The 16,161-nt window shown below is 38.7% G+C and overlaps 1 protein-coding gene across 3 annotated transcripts in view; it reads right to left on the bottom strand.

Moving 5' to 3' along the window:
* METRNL (meteorin like, glial cell differentiation regulator) overlaps positions 1-14,390 on the bottom strand; it is a 41,270-nt gene extending 26,880 nt beyond the window's left edge. The window contains exons 1-2 of one of the 3 annotated variants that reach the window (XM_020987527.2): positions 13,773-14,390; positions 7,176-7,564 (exon numbers count right to left, since the gene is read on the bottom strand). In XM_020987527.2, coding sequence (XP_020843186.1) covers positions 7,176-7,564; positions 13,773-13,930 — 547 coding nt within the window. In that variant the 5' untranslated portion in view covers positions 13,931-14,390. The remainder of the gene's footprint in view (positions 1-7,175; positions 7,565-13,772) is intronic. The other 2 variants (XM_020987526.2, XM_078155771.1) reach the window with 2 other exon arrangements.
* Between the last annotated feature and the right edge of the window lie 1,771 nt (positions 14,391-16,161).

Genomic DNA, 16,161 nt, shown 5'->3' with positions numbered 1-16,161 from the left:
TCTGATCTTATCATTTCACCAAATTACTCTTTCTAAAATTGCTAATAATCTCTTAGTTGTCAAATACAATGGTTGTTTTTCTCAATCCTCAGTCTCCTTGACCTCTCTGCAGCCTTTGACACTATTGATCACTTTCCCCTCCTTGACCTTCTTTTCTCTCTAGGCTTTTAAGATTTTCTCCTGGTTCTCATTCTGCCTATCTGACCACTCCTTCTCAGTCTCCTTTGTTGGATCCCTATCCAGATAACGACCTCTAACCACAGATGTACCTCAGTGTACTGCCCTGGAGCCTTTTCTCCCTCCACAGATATTAGTGCAATAGGACCCTTTTTACTCTACATTAGTCATGTATAACACCTGACACCTCAGCAACTATGTTGAAGGGACCAGCAGTTGGCATTAGTCTTGGCACCACTTATTCCTATGTGGAAATCTTCCAACATGGGAAAGTGGAGATCATTGCTAATGACCACAAAAACAAGACCACCCCAAGCGACGTCACCTTTACTGACACAGAATGTTCAATTGGTGATGCTACAAATAACCAAGTTGCAATGAATGCCACCACAGTGTTTGATGTCAAATATTTAGTCACAAATCTGATGATACAGTTGTACAGTCAGACATGAAGCATTGGCCTTTCACAATGGTGCATTCACTCAGGCAGGCCCAAGGTCCAAGTGGAATACAAAGAGGAGACCAAAAGTTTCTATCCAGAAGAATGTATCTTCTATAGTCTTGACAAAGATGAAAGAAGTTGCCAAAGCTTACCTTGGGAAGATTGTCACAAATGCTGTCACCACAATATCAGCCTACTTTAATGACTGTCAGCATCAGGTCACCAAAGATGCTAGAATCATCACTGGTCTCAATGTGCTCTGAATCATTGATGAGCCAACTGCTGCTACTTTGCTTATGGTTTGAACAAAAAAGTTGTTGCTGCAAGTGCTTTCCTCAAAGGACAAATGCCTGAAGTCAAAGGGTAGTTCTCCTTTTACCAGAGGTTCTCCAAAGACCAGTTAGGTAACTGGGTTGGCAGCAGGAGGTGGAAGTTGCCTTGTGATGGCATAGATAGAAGTTGTTGCTTTGGGAAAAGAAGAAGTCCTTTGGGGCAGATAGAAGATACCCAGTCCAGCCCCTTGCTTCCTTCCCTCAAGAGAAACACTGCATTCACTTGGCACTTTTTGATGTTTCCATTCTTTTTGAATTTTTAACTGAATTGAATCTTTCAATTGATACCATTGAAGATGTCATTTTTGAAGTCAAGTTCACAGTTAGAGATACCCACTTGGGTGGAGAGGACTTTGACTACTACACTGTCAACCATTTCATTGCTGAGTTCAAGCAGCAGCACAAGAAAGGCATTAGTGAGAACAAAAGAGCCATCTGCCATCTATACACTACTTGTAGACATGCAAAATGCACCCTCTCTTCTAATACCCAGGGCAGTATTAAAATTGTCTCCCTCTATGAAGGTAATGACTTCTATGCCTCTATTACCTTTGCCTGTTTTGAAAAGCTGAATGCCGATTTCTTCCATGGCACACTGGACCCTATAGAAAAGGTTCTAAGGGATGCTAAGCTAGATAAAGCACAGATTCATGGTATCACTTTAATGGGTGGTTTCCCTAGGATCCCCCAAATCCAGACATTCCTGCAGGGCTTCTTCAGTGGCAAGGAGCTCAACAAGAGTATCGTTCCTCATGAGGCTGATGCCTATAGTGTAGCTGTCCAGGCTGCCATCTTGTCTGGAAATAAATCTGAGAATATGTAGGACTTACTGCTGTTGTATGTCACTCCTCTTTACATTGAAATGGCATTGAAACTGCTGGTGAAGTTATGACAGTTCTGATTAAACACATTACCACCAAACCCACCAAGTAGACCCAGACCTTTACCAACAATTCAGACAACTAGCCTAGTGTGATGATTCAGGTTTATAAAAAGAGACAGCAATTACAAAAGGACAACCTGTTTGGCAAATTTGAACTCATAGGAATTGTCCCTGTGCCCAGGTATGTTCCTCAGATTGAAGTAACATTTGACATTAATACAAATGGTATCCTCAATGTTTCTACTGTGGAAAAGAGCACAGACAAGGAGAATAAGATCACCACCACCAAGACAAAGGTCCTCTGAGCAAAGAAGACATTGAGCATATGGTCCTGGAGGCTGAGAAACACAAAGCTGAAGGTGAGAAGCACAGCGACAAGGTGCCTTCCAAGAAGACTCTTGATTTTTATGCTTTCAACAGCAAGGTTACAATAGAGAATGAGAAATGCCAGGGCAAAATTAGTGATGGAAGACAAACATTTCTTCCTCTATATTACTTCACTTGGTGATCTCATGAGTTCCCATGGATTTAATTACCACCTCTATGCTGCAGAACAGCTAAGCAGTGCAGTGGATAGAGAACTCAGTCTGGAGTCAGGAAGATTCAAGTTCAAATCCAGCCTCAGACACTTACTAGCTGTGTGACCCTGGGTAAGTCACTTAACCCTGTTTGCCTCAGTTCTTCATCTATAAAATGAGCTGGAGAAGGAAATGGCAAACTACTCCAGCATTTTGCCAAGAAAGCATTAAATGGGGTCACTAAAAGTTAGACACAATTGAAACACCTCAACAACAACAAATGCTGATGATTCTCAAATCAACTTATCTTGCCCCAGCTTCTCTGCTTACCTTCAATCTCCCATCTCCAACTTCCTTTCAGATATGTCAGATTGGATGTTCAGTAGATATCTTAAACTCAACATATCTAAAACAGAACTCATTATCTTTCTCCCTAAATCCTCCTACCACTTCTATACTCCCTGAGAGTAACAACATCCTCCCAGTCCCTCAGGCTTACAAGCTAGTAGTTATCCTTGATGCCTCACTGTCTCTCACCTTCCATTTCCAAGCTGTTGCCAAGGCCTGTCAATTTCACCTCTTCAATATATCTCATATACACTCCCTTCTCTCTTTTGATACTGCCACCATTCTAACGCAGGCTCTCATTACTTCATATCTGGACTATTGCAATAGCCTACTAGTGGTTCTGCCTGTCTCAAATCTCTCCCTGCTTCATTCAGCCACCAAAATGATTTTCCTAAAGCACAGGTCCAATCATGGCCCTCCTCTATCTACTCAACAAACTCCAGTGGCTCCCTATTGCCTCCAGGATAAAATAAAAAATGTTCTGTTTGGCATTCAAAATCTTCATAACCTAGCTTCCCGCCTACCTTTCCAGTCTTCTTATAACTTACTCCCCCAACATATACCCTTTGATCTAGTGTCAGTGGCTTCCTGGCTATTCCACGAACAAGACACTTCATGTTTCAGTTCTGGGCACTTTCTCTGGTTGTCTCTCATGCCTGGAATGCTCTCCTTCCTCAACTCTATCTACAAATTTCCCTGACTTCCTTTAGATCCCAGCTGAAATCCTCACTTTTACGGGAAGCCTTTCCCAACCTCTCTCAATTCTAGTGCCTTCCCTCTGTTAATTATTTTCTTTTTATCCTGTATATACCTTGCTTTATATTTACCTGCATATACCTTTGCACCTTTGATACTTGTAAAATAGCATTCTGACAATTCCTAATTAGGTTACATGCTTTAAAAAAAAAAAGAGGAATAGGCAAAGAACAAAGCTATCACTCTTTGCAGATGATACAATGATATACTTAGAGAATCCTAGAGAATCAAGGAAAAAACTACTTGAAATAATAAACAACTTTAGCAAAGTTGCAGGCTATAAAATAAGCCCACATAAAACATTAGCATTTCTATATATTACTAACAAAGCCCAACAGCAAGAGATAGAAAGAGAAATTCCATTTAAAGTTACTGGAGACATTATAAAATATTTAGGAGTCTACCTACTGAAACAAACCCAGGAACTATATGAACACAACTACAAAACACTTTTCACACAAATAAAGTCACATCTAAATAATTGGAAAAACATCAGTTGCTTATGGGTAGGCCAAGGTAATATAATAAAAATGACAATTCTACCTAAGCTAATTTACTTATTCAGTGCCATACCAATCAAACTACCAACAAATTATTATAGGAGTTAAAAAATAATAATAAGATTCATTTGGAATAATAAAAGGTCCAGAATATCAGGGAACTAATGAAAAGAAATGCCTAGCTGTTTCAGATCTTAAGTTGATTTATAAAGCAGCAATCATCAAAACTACTTGGTACTGGCTAAGATATAGAGTGGTGGATCAGTGGAATAAGTTAAGTATGCAAGACACAGTAGTCAATGATTCTAGTAATCTACTATTTGATAAACCCAAAGACCCCAGCTTCTGGGATAAGAACTCACTATTTGACAAAAACTTCTGGGAAAACTGGAATGATAGTATGATGGTATGGCAGAAACTAGGCATAGATCAAAATGTTACACCATATACCAAAATAAAGTCAAAATGGGTTCATGATTTAGATATAAAAGCTGATACTGTAAGCAAAGTGGGAGAGCAAGGAATAGTTCACCTGTCAGATTTATGGAGAACAGAAGAATTTATGACCAAACAGGAGATAGAGAACATTACAAAATGCAAAATGGATAATTTTGATTACATTATATTGAAAAGTGTTTGCACAAACAAAACCAATGCAACCAAGATTAGGAAGGAAGCAGAAAATTGGGAAAGAATTTTTACGACTAGTATCTCTGATAAGAGCCTCATTTCTAAAGTATATAGAGAACTAAGTCAAATTTATAAGACTACAAGTCATTCCCCCAGTTGATAAATGGTCAAAGGATATGAGCAGGCAGTTTTCAGATGAAGAAATTAAAGCCATCTACAGTCATATGAAAAAATGCTCTAAATCACTATTGATTAGAGAAATGCAAATCAAAACAATTCTGAGGTACCACCTCACACCTATCAGATTGGCCAACATGACAAAACAGGAAAATGATAAATGCTGGAGGAGATGTGGGAAAATTGGAATACTAATGCATTGTTGGTGGAGTTATAAAATGATCTAACCATTTTGGAGAGTAATTTGGAACTATGCCCAAAGACCTGTAAAAATGTGCATACCCTTTGACCCAGCAATACCTCTTCTAGAGCTGTATCCCAAAGAGATCATAAAAATGGGAAAAGGACCCACATATACATGAATATTTATAGCATCTCTTTTTGTGGTGGCAAAGAATTGGAAATTGAAGGGATACCCATCAATTGGGGAAATGGATGAACAAGTTGTAATATATGAAGGTAATGGAATACTATTGTTCCATAAAAAATGATGAGCAAGCAGACTTCAGAAAAACCTGGAAAGACTTGTATGGACTGATGCTGAGTGAAGTGAGCAGAGTCAGGAGAATGTTGTACACAGAAACAGCCACATTGGACAATGACTAACTCTGATAGACTTAACCCTTCTCAGCAATGCAAGTATCTAAGATATCTCTAAAAGTCTCATGATGGAAAATGCTATCCATATCCAGAGAAAGAACTATGGAGTCTGAATGCAGATCAAAGCATACTATTTGCTCTTTTTTTTCTTCTGTTTTGTTTTGTTTCCTCTTTCTTACAGTTCCTCCTTTGGTTCTAATTCTTCCTTACAATAAGACTAATGTGAAAATACGCTTAATAGGAATGTATATATAGAGCCTATATCAGACTGCACACCATCTTGGGGAGGAAGGGGGAATGCAAAAGTTTATGGAAGTGATTGTTGAAAACTAAAAATAAATTAATCAAAAAAAGAAAGAAAAAGATGTAAAAAATTCTTTTGATATGCCAAAAATAATCTGAAAGCAAAAGGATTCAATGAGCTAGATGCAGCAAGATTAAATAAGTAAGCCTGGGTGGGGAAACAACCTTATTTTACCTGATTTTTTTCATTAACAAAAAAAACCTATCAGTTAACATGGGTTATAACACCTAAATATCACTTGCCATAAAACTAGCAATCAACATCATTTCATTTAGCCCTGCAGAGGTGCCTGACCTGTGGCAAAATTTCAGCATTGCTAACACCTGAGCACCATGACATTTAAATAGAGGGAAGGAAGAAACACCAGGCAGAAAAAGAAAACTAACATGTTTAACAAATACTGAATTAAACTGATTTTATAAAGGAATCTTCTAAAAAGGAATATTAAGATTAAAAAAAATAAAAGATTATATATAAACTTTAAAATAAGCTGTCAGCCTAGGTCTTAACTATGTATGATTCTCTCAGCTCTGTCCATCACTCACTATGCAGCAATAAATATTAGTAATATACATATATTCCCAAGGTCCATTGTTCTAAAGATAGATATAGCTATAGACATATGACACAAGAAATAGATATATTTTTAAACAAAGTAGTACTAATTTTTTTTAAAGGCAACAATTCAAAGCATGAGAAGTGCTTCCCTTTTTTGGCTTTCAAAATTGTGTCTGATTTTTAAAATGAATATATTTCAGGAACTAGTTTTAAATTGGAATATAATACTTAAATTTATCAAGTTTATATGGGCTTCCATGTAGTTTTTCTTCTGAATACACTAGAACTCTTTTATGATGTGAGGGAGGGGTAACAATTTAGATCCTGCTTTACAGATTAATCACTAATAAAGCTTTTACTTTTTTACTTCTTACAGCTTTTAAAATGTTTGCAGGCGGGGGAGAGATAGGATTTATTATTGTTACCATTTGTTAGGATCATAAGATCATAAATTTAGAGCCACATAATCTAACTCTCATTTTACGCAGGCTTAGAGAGATTTAGTGACTTGCCCAGGGTCAACACAGCTAGTCCTGATCTAAATTCAACTCCTCCAAATCAAGTTAGTGCTCTTTCCACTGTACTATGATATTAATATTAAAAATATTGGTATCAACCCACTTTCTACAGTGCTTTATGATTTACAAAGCTCTTTCCTTATAATAGTTTATAAGTTAGATAATCTGTTATTAGCCCTATTGAGAAGTAATAAAACCAAGGTACAGAGAGACTTATTTGCTCCTAGTCACAGAGTCAGAGCTAGAAATTAAAAGCAAGTTTTAGCTCTTGAGCCCATACAACACTGATTGTTTGAACTATGATGTACCAGATTCCATCCAATAATGAATTCTGGTATATAATGGTGTTCAAATTGCTTATTATGGTAATGCCATGAAGAAGAGTGCTAGTTGTTTGCATGGCCTTGTTACCATTCAATATGTACTACTCACCAGAAACTGTGTGCAAATCAGAGACTTCCCTTTTGTTTGTCAGTTCATACTGAAAACCTGTAATCTTCCTGCTAATGTCCTGTTGAGGGGTAGCTTCAACAAACAAAGCCCCTTGGTCAAATCTGAAACAATAGATCTTTCTGGGGCTATGTTCTCCATCTCCAACCAATACCTTCAGTTCTCCATTTTTTTCCAAATAAATATTTGCTCCCATAGAGTCCTTGAATGGTTTGATGCAAATTGTTAAGTGTTTGTTAGACAATGATACTATGTTTGGCTGAAGATTAATTATTAGTGCTCCAGTAGGATACATCCATTCAAAGGATCCTTCAGAACATCGGAGGTAAACCTGTTCAACATCCTTCTTGTGTGCCTCATGAGTCAACCCACTAAAGAAAACAAAAGAAGTGTTGTCACTGGAATTGTCACATAGAATCAGACACACTGTTCATGCAAATCAATAGCTGTTTGTCAAGGTGGTCTCAATTTAAAGATTGGGTATATTCCAACTTCTCTTAGCAGTTATTCATCATTCATTATCTGTCATACTTCATATTTTCTGCCTGTGCCATTTCTTGGGTTTATGAGTTCCATAAGATTAACTGATAACTGATAATAATATTCTTTTATTTGTACTAATCTTAATTGGCTGAAGTTGCAATACTCCTATGCTCTAGTTTTTGGTGATTTGGTGAACACATGTGTATTCATATCATCTTGGGTTTTTTGTGATTTTACCAATTTAAATTATTTGTGTTCCCCTTCAAACACACCCTTAGACTTCAACCTTCCAGACTGAAGTCCTCTCCCATCTTTTGAATTTCTCTTCCTATAGCAGTATCCTTTTCATTTCTTCAGTGATTTGAATTGCCATTCTCCAGTTCTATTAGGTTTTTTCTCAGGGGGTAACAAGAGTACACGTAATATTCTAAGAGTCACTATATCATAACTTTATATGAGTAGGAGAATGTTTTGATAATGATTATAATTTTGTCAGCCTTTTTGTTATCATTATTGTAGCAGAGCACTACACCAAAATCCTCAGCAAAGAATCTATGGATCCCTTTCATCATACAGAGCCCATCTGACAATCAGAGCCAGAAAGACTTGTAATACCCCAGGCTAGAGGTAAGGTAATAAGCCCCAGACTTGGGTGACATTAGAGGGAATGAAGATGGAAAGAGATGATTTAAGACATAGTGATTGATCAGGTTAAGAAGTCCAGAAGATGGTGTTATTTTTAAGTCTTGGCAATAACAGAAGAATGATATCTTTGACAGGAATAGGGAAGTTTGGTGGAGATACAGGGGTAGAAAAGATAGACAGTGATAAACTCAGTGTTGTACATGTTGAATTTGAGGTGGCTAGTTTTCTTTCTGGGGTCAAGACCTCAAGGCCCTTTTTGTTTATTTATTCCCCAGTCATGTGGATAAAAGAAGTTTTTATATTTTCAGGTCCACTCTGAGAACAAGTTCATTTTTCTGTCTTTACAGCTAGCACACAACAAAAATGGTGCTATTGGTCACACAGATTACAAATTTGAGGAGATTTTGAAACCTTTTTCCTCAATTGCTTGGGAAGGGAAGGGGGAGAGAAAAGGGAATGCTTATTCCCTTTTTCTTTATTTATTAAGTACTATATGCCAGGTGCTTTACAAATATTATGTCGTGTGATCTTCACCCTATTATTATCCCCATTATACAGTGAGGAAACTGAGGCAGACAGCAGTTAAGTGACATGCCTAGGGTCCCACAGCTATTAAGTGCCTTGAGGCCAGATTTGACCTCAAGTCTTCCTGACTTCAGGCCCACCTACTGTACCTCCTAGCTGTCATTTAGAAATGTTCTAACCAATCAAAATCGAGTATGAGTAGACATCATAAAGAGTAACCTACTTTCATATTTCACATCAAATAAAAATCAACACTGTCCATCAATGCTTGCTTCTCTTGATTTTAATATGCTGCTTAGGGTGACTTATAGAAAGTTATAAAAGGTGTATTAAATTAAATTTAAGGTTAATTAAAAAACAATTTCAAATTAACAGGTTTCAACAGTATCTGTCAGCTGTTTTATACTCATAGTGATAAATGGAGCAGTATGTACCACAAAATGAGCCATACATTCCTGGCATTTGTCTTGGTAAAGTTTTTAATGATATCATATGCTGCTCTACAAATAACATAGCCTCCAAGTAGTAAGTAGCCTTTTGCTCTCTCATTTATACTACCCTAAGTTGCCTTGACGACAGGCTTCCAGTTTGATTGTCAACTCCAGTTATTCCAGAAAATTTTAAGAAGGTGGCCAACACACTGGCAAGCTTCAAAAGAACCTTCTATTTAAAATGAGTGGGTAATAAAAATTGCAATGAGTCTGGATTATCCATACTGGAAGTTAAAAAAAACTTCTTTTATATTTTCTTTGTTAAGAGTAGAAATGTATTCAGGGGTGTGCTGCTAAATGTTTAACAATCAGCTCTCCCCAAAAAATATTTTTACGTTCAACATTTTAAGTTTAATCTGCATGAACATTTTCTCTGTCACTTTAAGTCTAGAGTTCTAGACAATCAACAAAATAATAAATCAAGTCTTGATTTGTAGTATTTGCTGATTTCCACAGTATATGTGGTCACATTAAAAATTTAACAATTGACTGGTATAAGCTGCCCTAAAATTCTACAGCTACTATGTCAGGACAGGTATAGTGTGAGAAACGATGTCTGTCCTCCCAGTTCTAGCCCAGAAACAGAATACATTTAAGGGTGTGCTAGAACTCAGAGGACAGACATCGTTTCTCACACTACACCTATCCTGACACAGTAGCCATAAGATTTTAGGGCTGGAAAGGGACTTCAGGGATAATTTAGTACCGCCCAGGTTCTCATTTTACAGGTAAAGAAAACAGACTCAGAGTGTTTTGTCCAAGATCATACAGGTAGTAAATGACAGATGCAGAAGTTGGATCCTGGGCTTTTGAAGTTAGGTAATGTAGTGGGTAGAAGAGCTCAAGGCCTGGACCTAAGTTCAAATCCAGCCTCAGATATTTACTAGCTGGGTGACTTTGGGCAAGTCATTTAACCTTTATTAGCCTCAGTTTCTTCAACTGTAAAATGGGAATAATAATAGCAATCTAACCTCACAGAGTTGTTATAAGGAACAAATGAGATGATATTTGTAGACAAATACCTGAACCTGATTCTCTAATAACACAATAGAAACAAGAGAACATCTATAGTTTTGAGCAGCAAATAGGGTTGAAATATAATGGATACATTCCCTATAAAGGTCGCAGCATAAACTAAGTACAGAGTGATAGAGGCAGTCCATAAATTAAAAGTTGAAAAATGGAGAGATGACAAAAGAAGATTGACTGCTTCAGCCCAATCTACTTCAAGTAGCAGTCTCCATTCTTCTCCCATGCAAAAGTCCAGAGACTGGTTTACTCGTGGATCTTCTACTTTACCTAGCCCAAATGTAAGCAGCATCAATTCTGGAAGTGGGGCCAGGGACAAAACCTCATCTGAAAAATGGAGCCTTTTTGGAGCAAGAACCCTCTAGAAATCTGTCTCCAGTTTCAATGTCCAGTTCTACTTTGGTATTCAGAAGTCATCACCAATGAAGCTCATCTAGGTTCAGGCCACTAGAACTGCAGAGGACACAGCAGCCTTCAAGCCACCCAAATGGATCTTCTAGTGATGAAAAGGAAGAAAAAACATCCAAGGGCCTCTAATCTCAATTTGAGGGAGAGAAACCTGTTGACTCCCACAGGATTCTAAAGCCCCTTTTCATATGGACAAAATTGCTCTCCCTTGTGACCTATTGTTGTGCAGTCATAGGCATACTTTTTTTTTTGCTTCCCATCCATTTTGTACTCAAAACAGCAAAACTCACACATTCACAATTCTGCTAAGGATGTCTAGGGTGCTGGTGACTGACTCTTTAAATATTTTTAGCAAAGCCTGAATCTTTCTAATGGGGAAGATCTTCTAAATAACTTCTCAAAGTAGTCAACTACAGCCAACTACTGATCTCTAGAACTAGATTTCAAGGTGTAGGGGAAATATCTATGTAAACTCTGTTCTATACATTTGTCCAAGATTTGTTTTTTTAAAAAGAGCAATAATTTTCCTACACAAACTGAAACTACAGTGTGAGCACATGAAAATGGTTTTAAATTTCTCTAACTGTAAAATCGGTTCTTGTTTAAAAAAATTGGAACAAAAAAAATCCTAAAAATATCAATGGTCAGGTAAGAATCTGAAGGCACCAGTCACTGTGATCCCAGGAACATAGCATTAGCATGACAGGCTTAAGACCAGCTTTACATCTGCACTCCAATATACCAAAAAGGTGCTGGTCTGGAAAAATTCTCATTTTGCGGCATGTAGCACAATCTAAGCCATTCTATTCCCTTCCAAAAGAAACAACAATATTAAATTAAAAGAACCTGAAAAGGTACTAACTTGAACCACTGTGAAAGGGTAGAGTACCTTTCTTCCTTCCCAAAATGGGATCTGCCTTTCCTCTACCCCACACCCCACAAAAAGACTAATTTTGGACATTTACTGCTAATTCCTAATTTTAGCCCTACTCAGTCACTTTAAATTTTAATATATAAGTAACACTGTTATGGGTTATAGTAAGTTTATTAGGAAAAATGCAATATTGCTTATTTTTCAAAATTCTACAACTGTCAGAAATAGCCAGAGGGTATCCTGGTGAACTGGGAAGTTATTTTCTTCAAGGTCATTGTGAGCTTCTTAAAAAAAATATTAAGACTTACCAAAAATCAGTCATATGACACATATATACAAATATATATACAGACACACACAAATGTACATATATTGATCAACACATATTTTCACAAATCTGATCAGAAGAAGAGGTTGACAGGAAGAAATATAGTTGTTCTGGGCTTATTGCATTCTAACACTTTATCTAAGGTTCCTTCCATATATCTAAAATATTAGGGCCCCAGCTTTGATGAATCTGGTAACAAATAAAAATAATAGTTAATATAGTGGTATAATAATACTTTCCTCATAACTACTATCATAGTCATAGATATTATATATGCATATATCATTATATATGCATATACCAAAAAGTCATTCCCTCATTAACTTTTTTTTTAGATTAGAAGAAATGTGAAGGAGCTTTCAAAGAAAATTTCACCCAGCCCATCCCCCATCTCATTCACTGAATCTCAAGCCCATTTGGAACTTGCTAACATATTAGTCAGGTTTCACACTTACTAAATTTTTGCTGGCAGAGGGATGACAAAAGGGAAAGACATGATACTTGAACTAGTGGTTACAGGATCCTAGTTAAATCCGATTATAACAACGACCAAAAACCGCTTTACCCCATCAGACAGTGTAATTAAAGGGCCGAAGCTATTAAAGACTGGAAAAGCTGGCTCTTCAGAGGGAACAAAAAGGTTTTGTTTCTTGTGTGAAACTCACCAATGAAGGGTCAGAGTTCGGGCCGGGCAATGCCGCGTTTAACTCTGCTCTGAAATGGTAATCAGCAAGCCTTCCTCCCCACTCTCCTAGCAAAGTCGTGTGTGTGTGTGTGTGTGTGTGTGTGTGTGTGTGTGTGTGTGTGTGTGTGTGTGTGTGTGTGGGTGGTGTGGGGGGTGTGGGTGTGGGTGTGGTGTGTGTGTGTGTGTGTGGGTGTGTGTGCCTGGAGTTTAAAAGGTCACTCTCCACAAGCTAACAAATTATTTTGGGGGTTACATTGCCGATACGGTGCTGCGCTCAGTATAATGCCCTTACTTTTGTTTGACAAAAGTCACTTTTCCTTCTCACCCCACTCAGCTTTTTAAAAAGTCTTCACATTACCTCAATAAATGCCGCTATTTCTTCGCAGAAATGCATACCTTTATCCCCTATGCCCTATCCTCTCCCAGGAGTCCCAAGCACTGCAATAAACAGAGGCTGGGGAAGCAGGCCAGGACTAGGTGCAGCAGGAAGCTAAGGAACTGAGCACAGCCTCGAGCCCTGAGGGATAGCACAACTGAATAAAACAAGAGGCAGTCCCAGTAATAATAATGATGATGATGAGAAATAATAATAGTAATCGCTAACATTTATATAGCACTTACTATTTACCTGGCACTGCTAAGAGCTTTATAATTATTACATTCACAGAAGGGGCTACCTTTCCCCTCCAATAGACAACCAAGAAGCCCCATTCCCGGAAGGGCTTCTCTCGTTCTAGTTAAAAATGGGGTGGTTGAGGGTCTCCAGGAATTCGCCCACCAAGAGAGCAGGGACCAGCTGATTTGACTCATTGTGTGCGTCCCTGCCACCTCCGTCCCACCGAAATTCCAACCAAACCAACTCATTCCACTCCACACTTAGACTTCACCAAATAGAGGCAAGAAGAGGGGGATACAGGGAGGGAGCAGCTCCAGAACACGGCTGACTAAGCGTCCTTTCCCTCCAGGAAAGGAAAGAAGAAAGCATCCTTCTCCCTCTGCAGTGAAAGGGAGCAGTGTAAATCCTTTTTCCTGTCCCCACTGAAAGGGGGTGAGAAGACAAAGAAGTCGGCAAAGGGTGAATTTAAGAGCGTCATGGGGGCTAGCTCCTTACCTCCCTTTCCAGTTGCACATATTGCTGGAGTACTGCGCTGAGGCCCTTGTGCCCAGCAGCAGCAGCAGCAGCAACAAGAGCAGCAAGAGCAGCAGAAGCGGCGATGAAGGCCACAGTTGCCTTGCTGGTCCTCGGACCGCCAGTACTGCGCCCACCATGCTCCCTCAGCTGCAGGTACAGCTGAGCCTGGAGCTGCCTTACGAGCCCCCAGCCTGGGGCTTGCGCCCTCTTTTCCTCCAGTCCGCCCACCTCCCCTTTAAAAATGACTATGATTCTCAATTCAGGCAGCACAGCCGGGGCTGACAAGGTCAGTACAGGCTGCGGCGTCTGGCAAGAGAAAATAAGTGAAGAATCCACTAGAGTCCAGAAAGGCAGAAAGGGTCCCTACATCGTGGGGCAGAAAGATTGGATCAAGACTTGGAACAGCAGGGCTCCTCCTCCAGTCGGATCTATCTTCTTCCCATCCAGGTTGCAAACCAAGAGCTTCGCTGTCTCCCAGCAGCAAAGTTCCACTGAACTTTTTTAGGTCGTAAAGCCACACTGCTGCTGAGGGGCGGAGGCTCACTGAGAGATCTCCACCCCCTGCGCGTCCTTTTCTCTCTACCTCTCTCTGAATTTCGCCCAGTTTAGTCCCCGGCCTCAGGCAGTCTACACAGCTAAATCTAGTGGCCACTTCACCTCGGCAGCCTGAAGTGGCAGGGAAGATTGGTGACTAACTTCCCTCTTCTGCTTGGTGTCAGAAGGTAGAATTTATCGGAATGCCATTTTTTCCCTTTCTTCCTGTTCCCCACCCCTTTTCCACTATCCTTCTCCACTGAAAACTTCAGGAATTCTCCATTTAAACCTCACTTCAGAGATAGATAGATAGATAGATAGATAGATAGATAGATAGATAGATAGATAGATAGATAGATAGATAGATAGATATCTCGCTAGCGCACTCTTTGGAAAGCCGTGATAATTGGACCACCAATGTGACTGAAGTTATGGAAGAGGAAAGAGTTCTGGATTTAGATTAAGAAGACCTAAGGTTCAAATCCTGTTTTTGCTACTAAATATCTGTATGAACTTGAGCAAGACATTTCGCTTTCTCATTTTCTTCTGTTCTTACAGAAGTTGAACTAGATGATTTCTAATATACCCTATACCTATAATGGCAATGATGGCTATGAATTCAATAATTGCTGATATTTACATATACAAATTTTCAAAGCTCTTTTAGAGAAACCATTTGAAGTAAGTAGCTCAAGTATTATTATTCCCCTTGAAATTTTTTTGGGGAGAGGAGGAATTTAAAGAGCAGAGAACTCCCCTTGTGAAAATCCTCTCCTCCTATACAAATAAAGATCAGACCTCTTTTGTAACTTAAAATCAGAGAAATGCTTGGAATGCTGAGAATTCAAATACTTATAGCTAGTATGTCAGAGTCAGAACTTGAACCCAGGTCCTCCTGACTCCAAGGAAACCTTTTATCTGCTGCCTGCAGATAAACTCCTTGCTGCCTGCCTCTCTTCCTTATTTCACAGATGAGGAAACTGAAGTTAAATTACTTGATCACACACCTTAAGTCCATGGTCACACAACTGAGTGTCAGAGGGGAAATATGAATCTGAGTTGCACCTCACACTCTTTCCATTGCATCATGATGTCTCTCAAGAGAGGAGCAATTCTGGGGAAAATTTAGGGAACTGCAGTTTAAATATTTGACTTCTAATTGGGACTGGTGTTTTTAAAAGGATTCTTCAGTGAGAAGTAAAGACTGCTAGAAGATACAATGGAAATTTATAGAATCAAAGGATGAATATGGAGATGGATACAGACGTCTACCCTGTCCAGTAGGCTCCATGCGTCTGAAACCATGGTGATTTCCATAGTGACATGGAAGGAGCAATGCTCCTAACAAAAAGCTTAGCTAGGAGTTTAGGACTTCCTCTGGAGAATACACCATTAGTAGAAGTAAATGTAGTAGCTTTGAACCAGTTCTTTCTGCTCATATTAACCATCAACTAATGGGGGCAAGGTCAGTTGCAGAATGAGGTTCTGGGAGCAGTGCTACTGACCAAGAAAGATAGGTGTAACTCCTTAGGAATAAGCCTTAACTTCCTTGAGAGTGACAGAAGTCAGAATTTTACCTTAGAGTACCATATAGTAGTATAACCAATTCTATGTTGGGTAAAACAAAACAGTTTTGGCTAAAGCCTTCCTGACTATGGTAGTATGCCACTATGATTCTGGTCATCTGGGCCAGGAAAAAAAAAAGTTTTCCCTGCTAAATTTACCTTCCATCTACTCTGTATTTAGTTTCTATACATTAGTTTGTGTATATATTGTCTTCCCCATCAGAGTATAAACACATAGTTAAGTACTTATAAATATTGATTGATTGGCT

Source organism: Phascolarctos cinereus, unplaced genomic scaffold (assembly GCF_003287225.1).
Source record: "Phascolarctos cinereus isolate Bilbo 61053 unplaced genomic scaffold, phaCin_HiC Scaffold_5;HRSCAF=322, whole genome shotgun sequence".
Taxonomy (NCBI): Eukaryota; Metazoa; Chordata; class Mammalia; order Diprotodontia; family Phascolarctidae; genus Phascolarctos; species Phascolarctos cinereus.
Note: the sequence above shows the minus strand (reverse complement) of the source record. Positions and strands in the feature narration are given on the sequence as shown.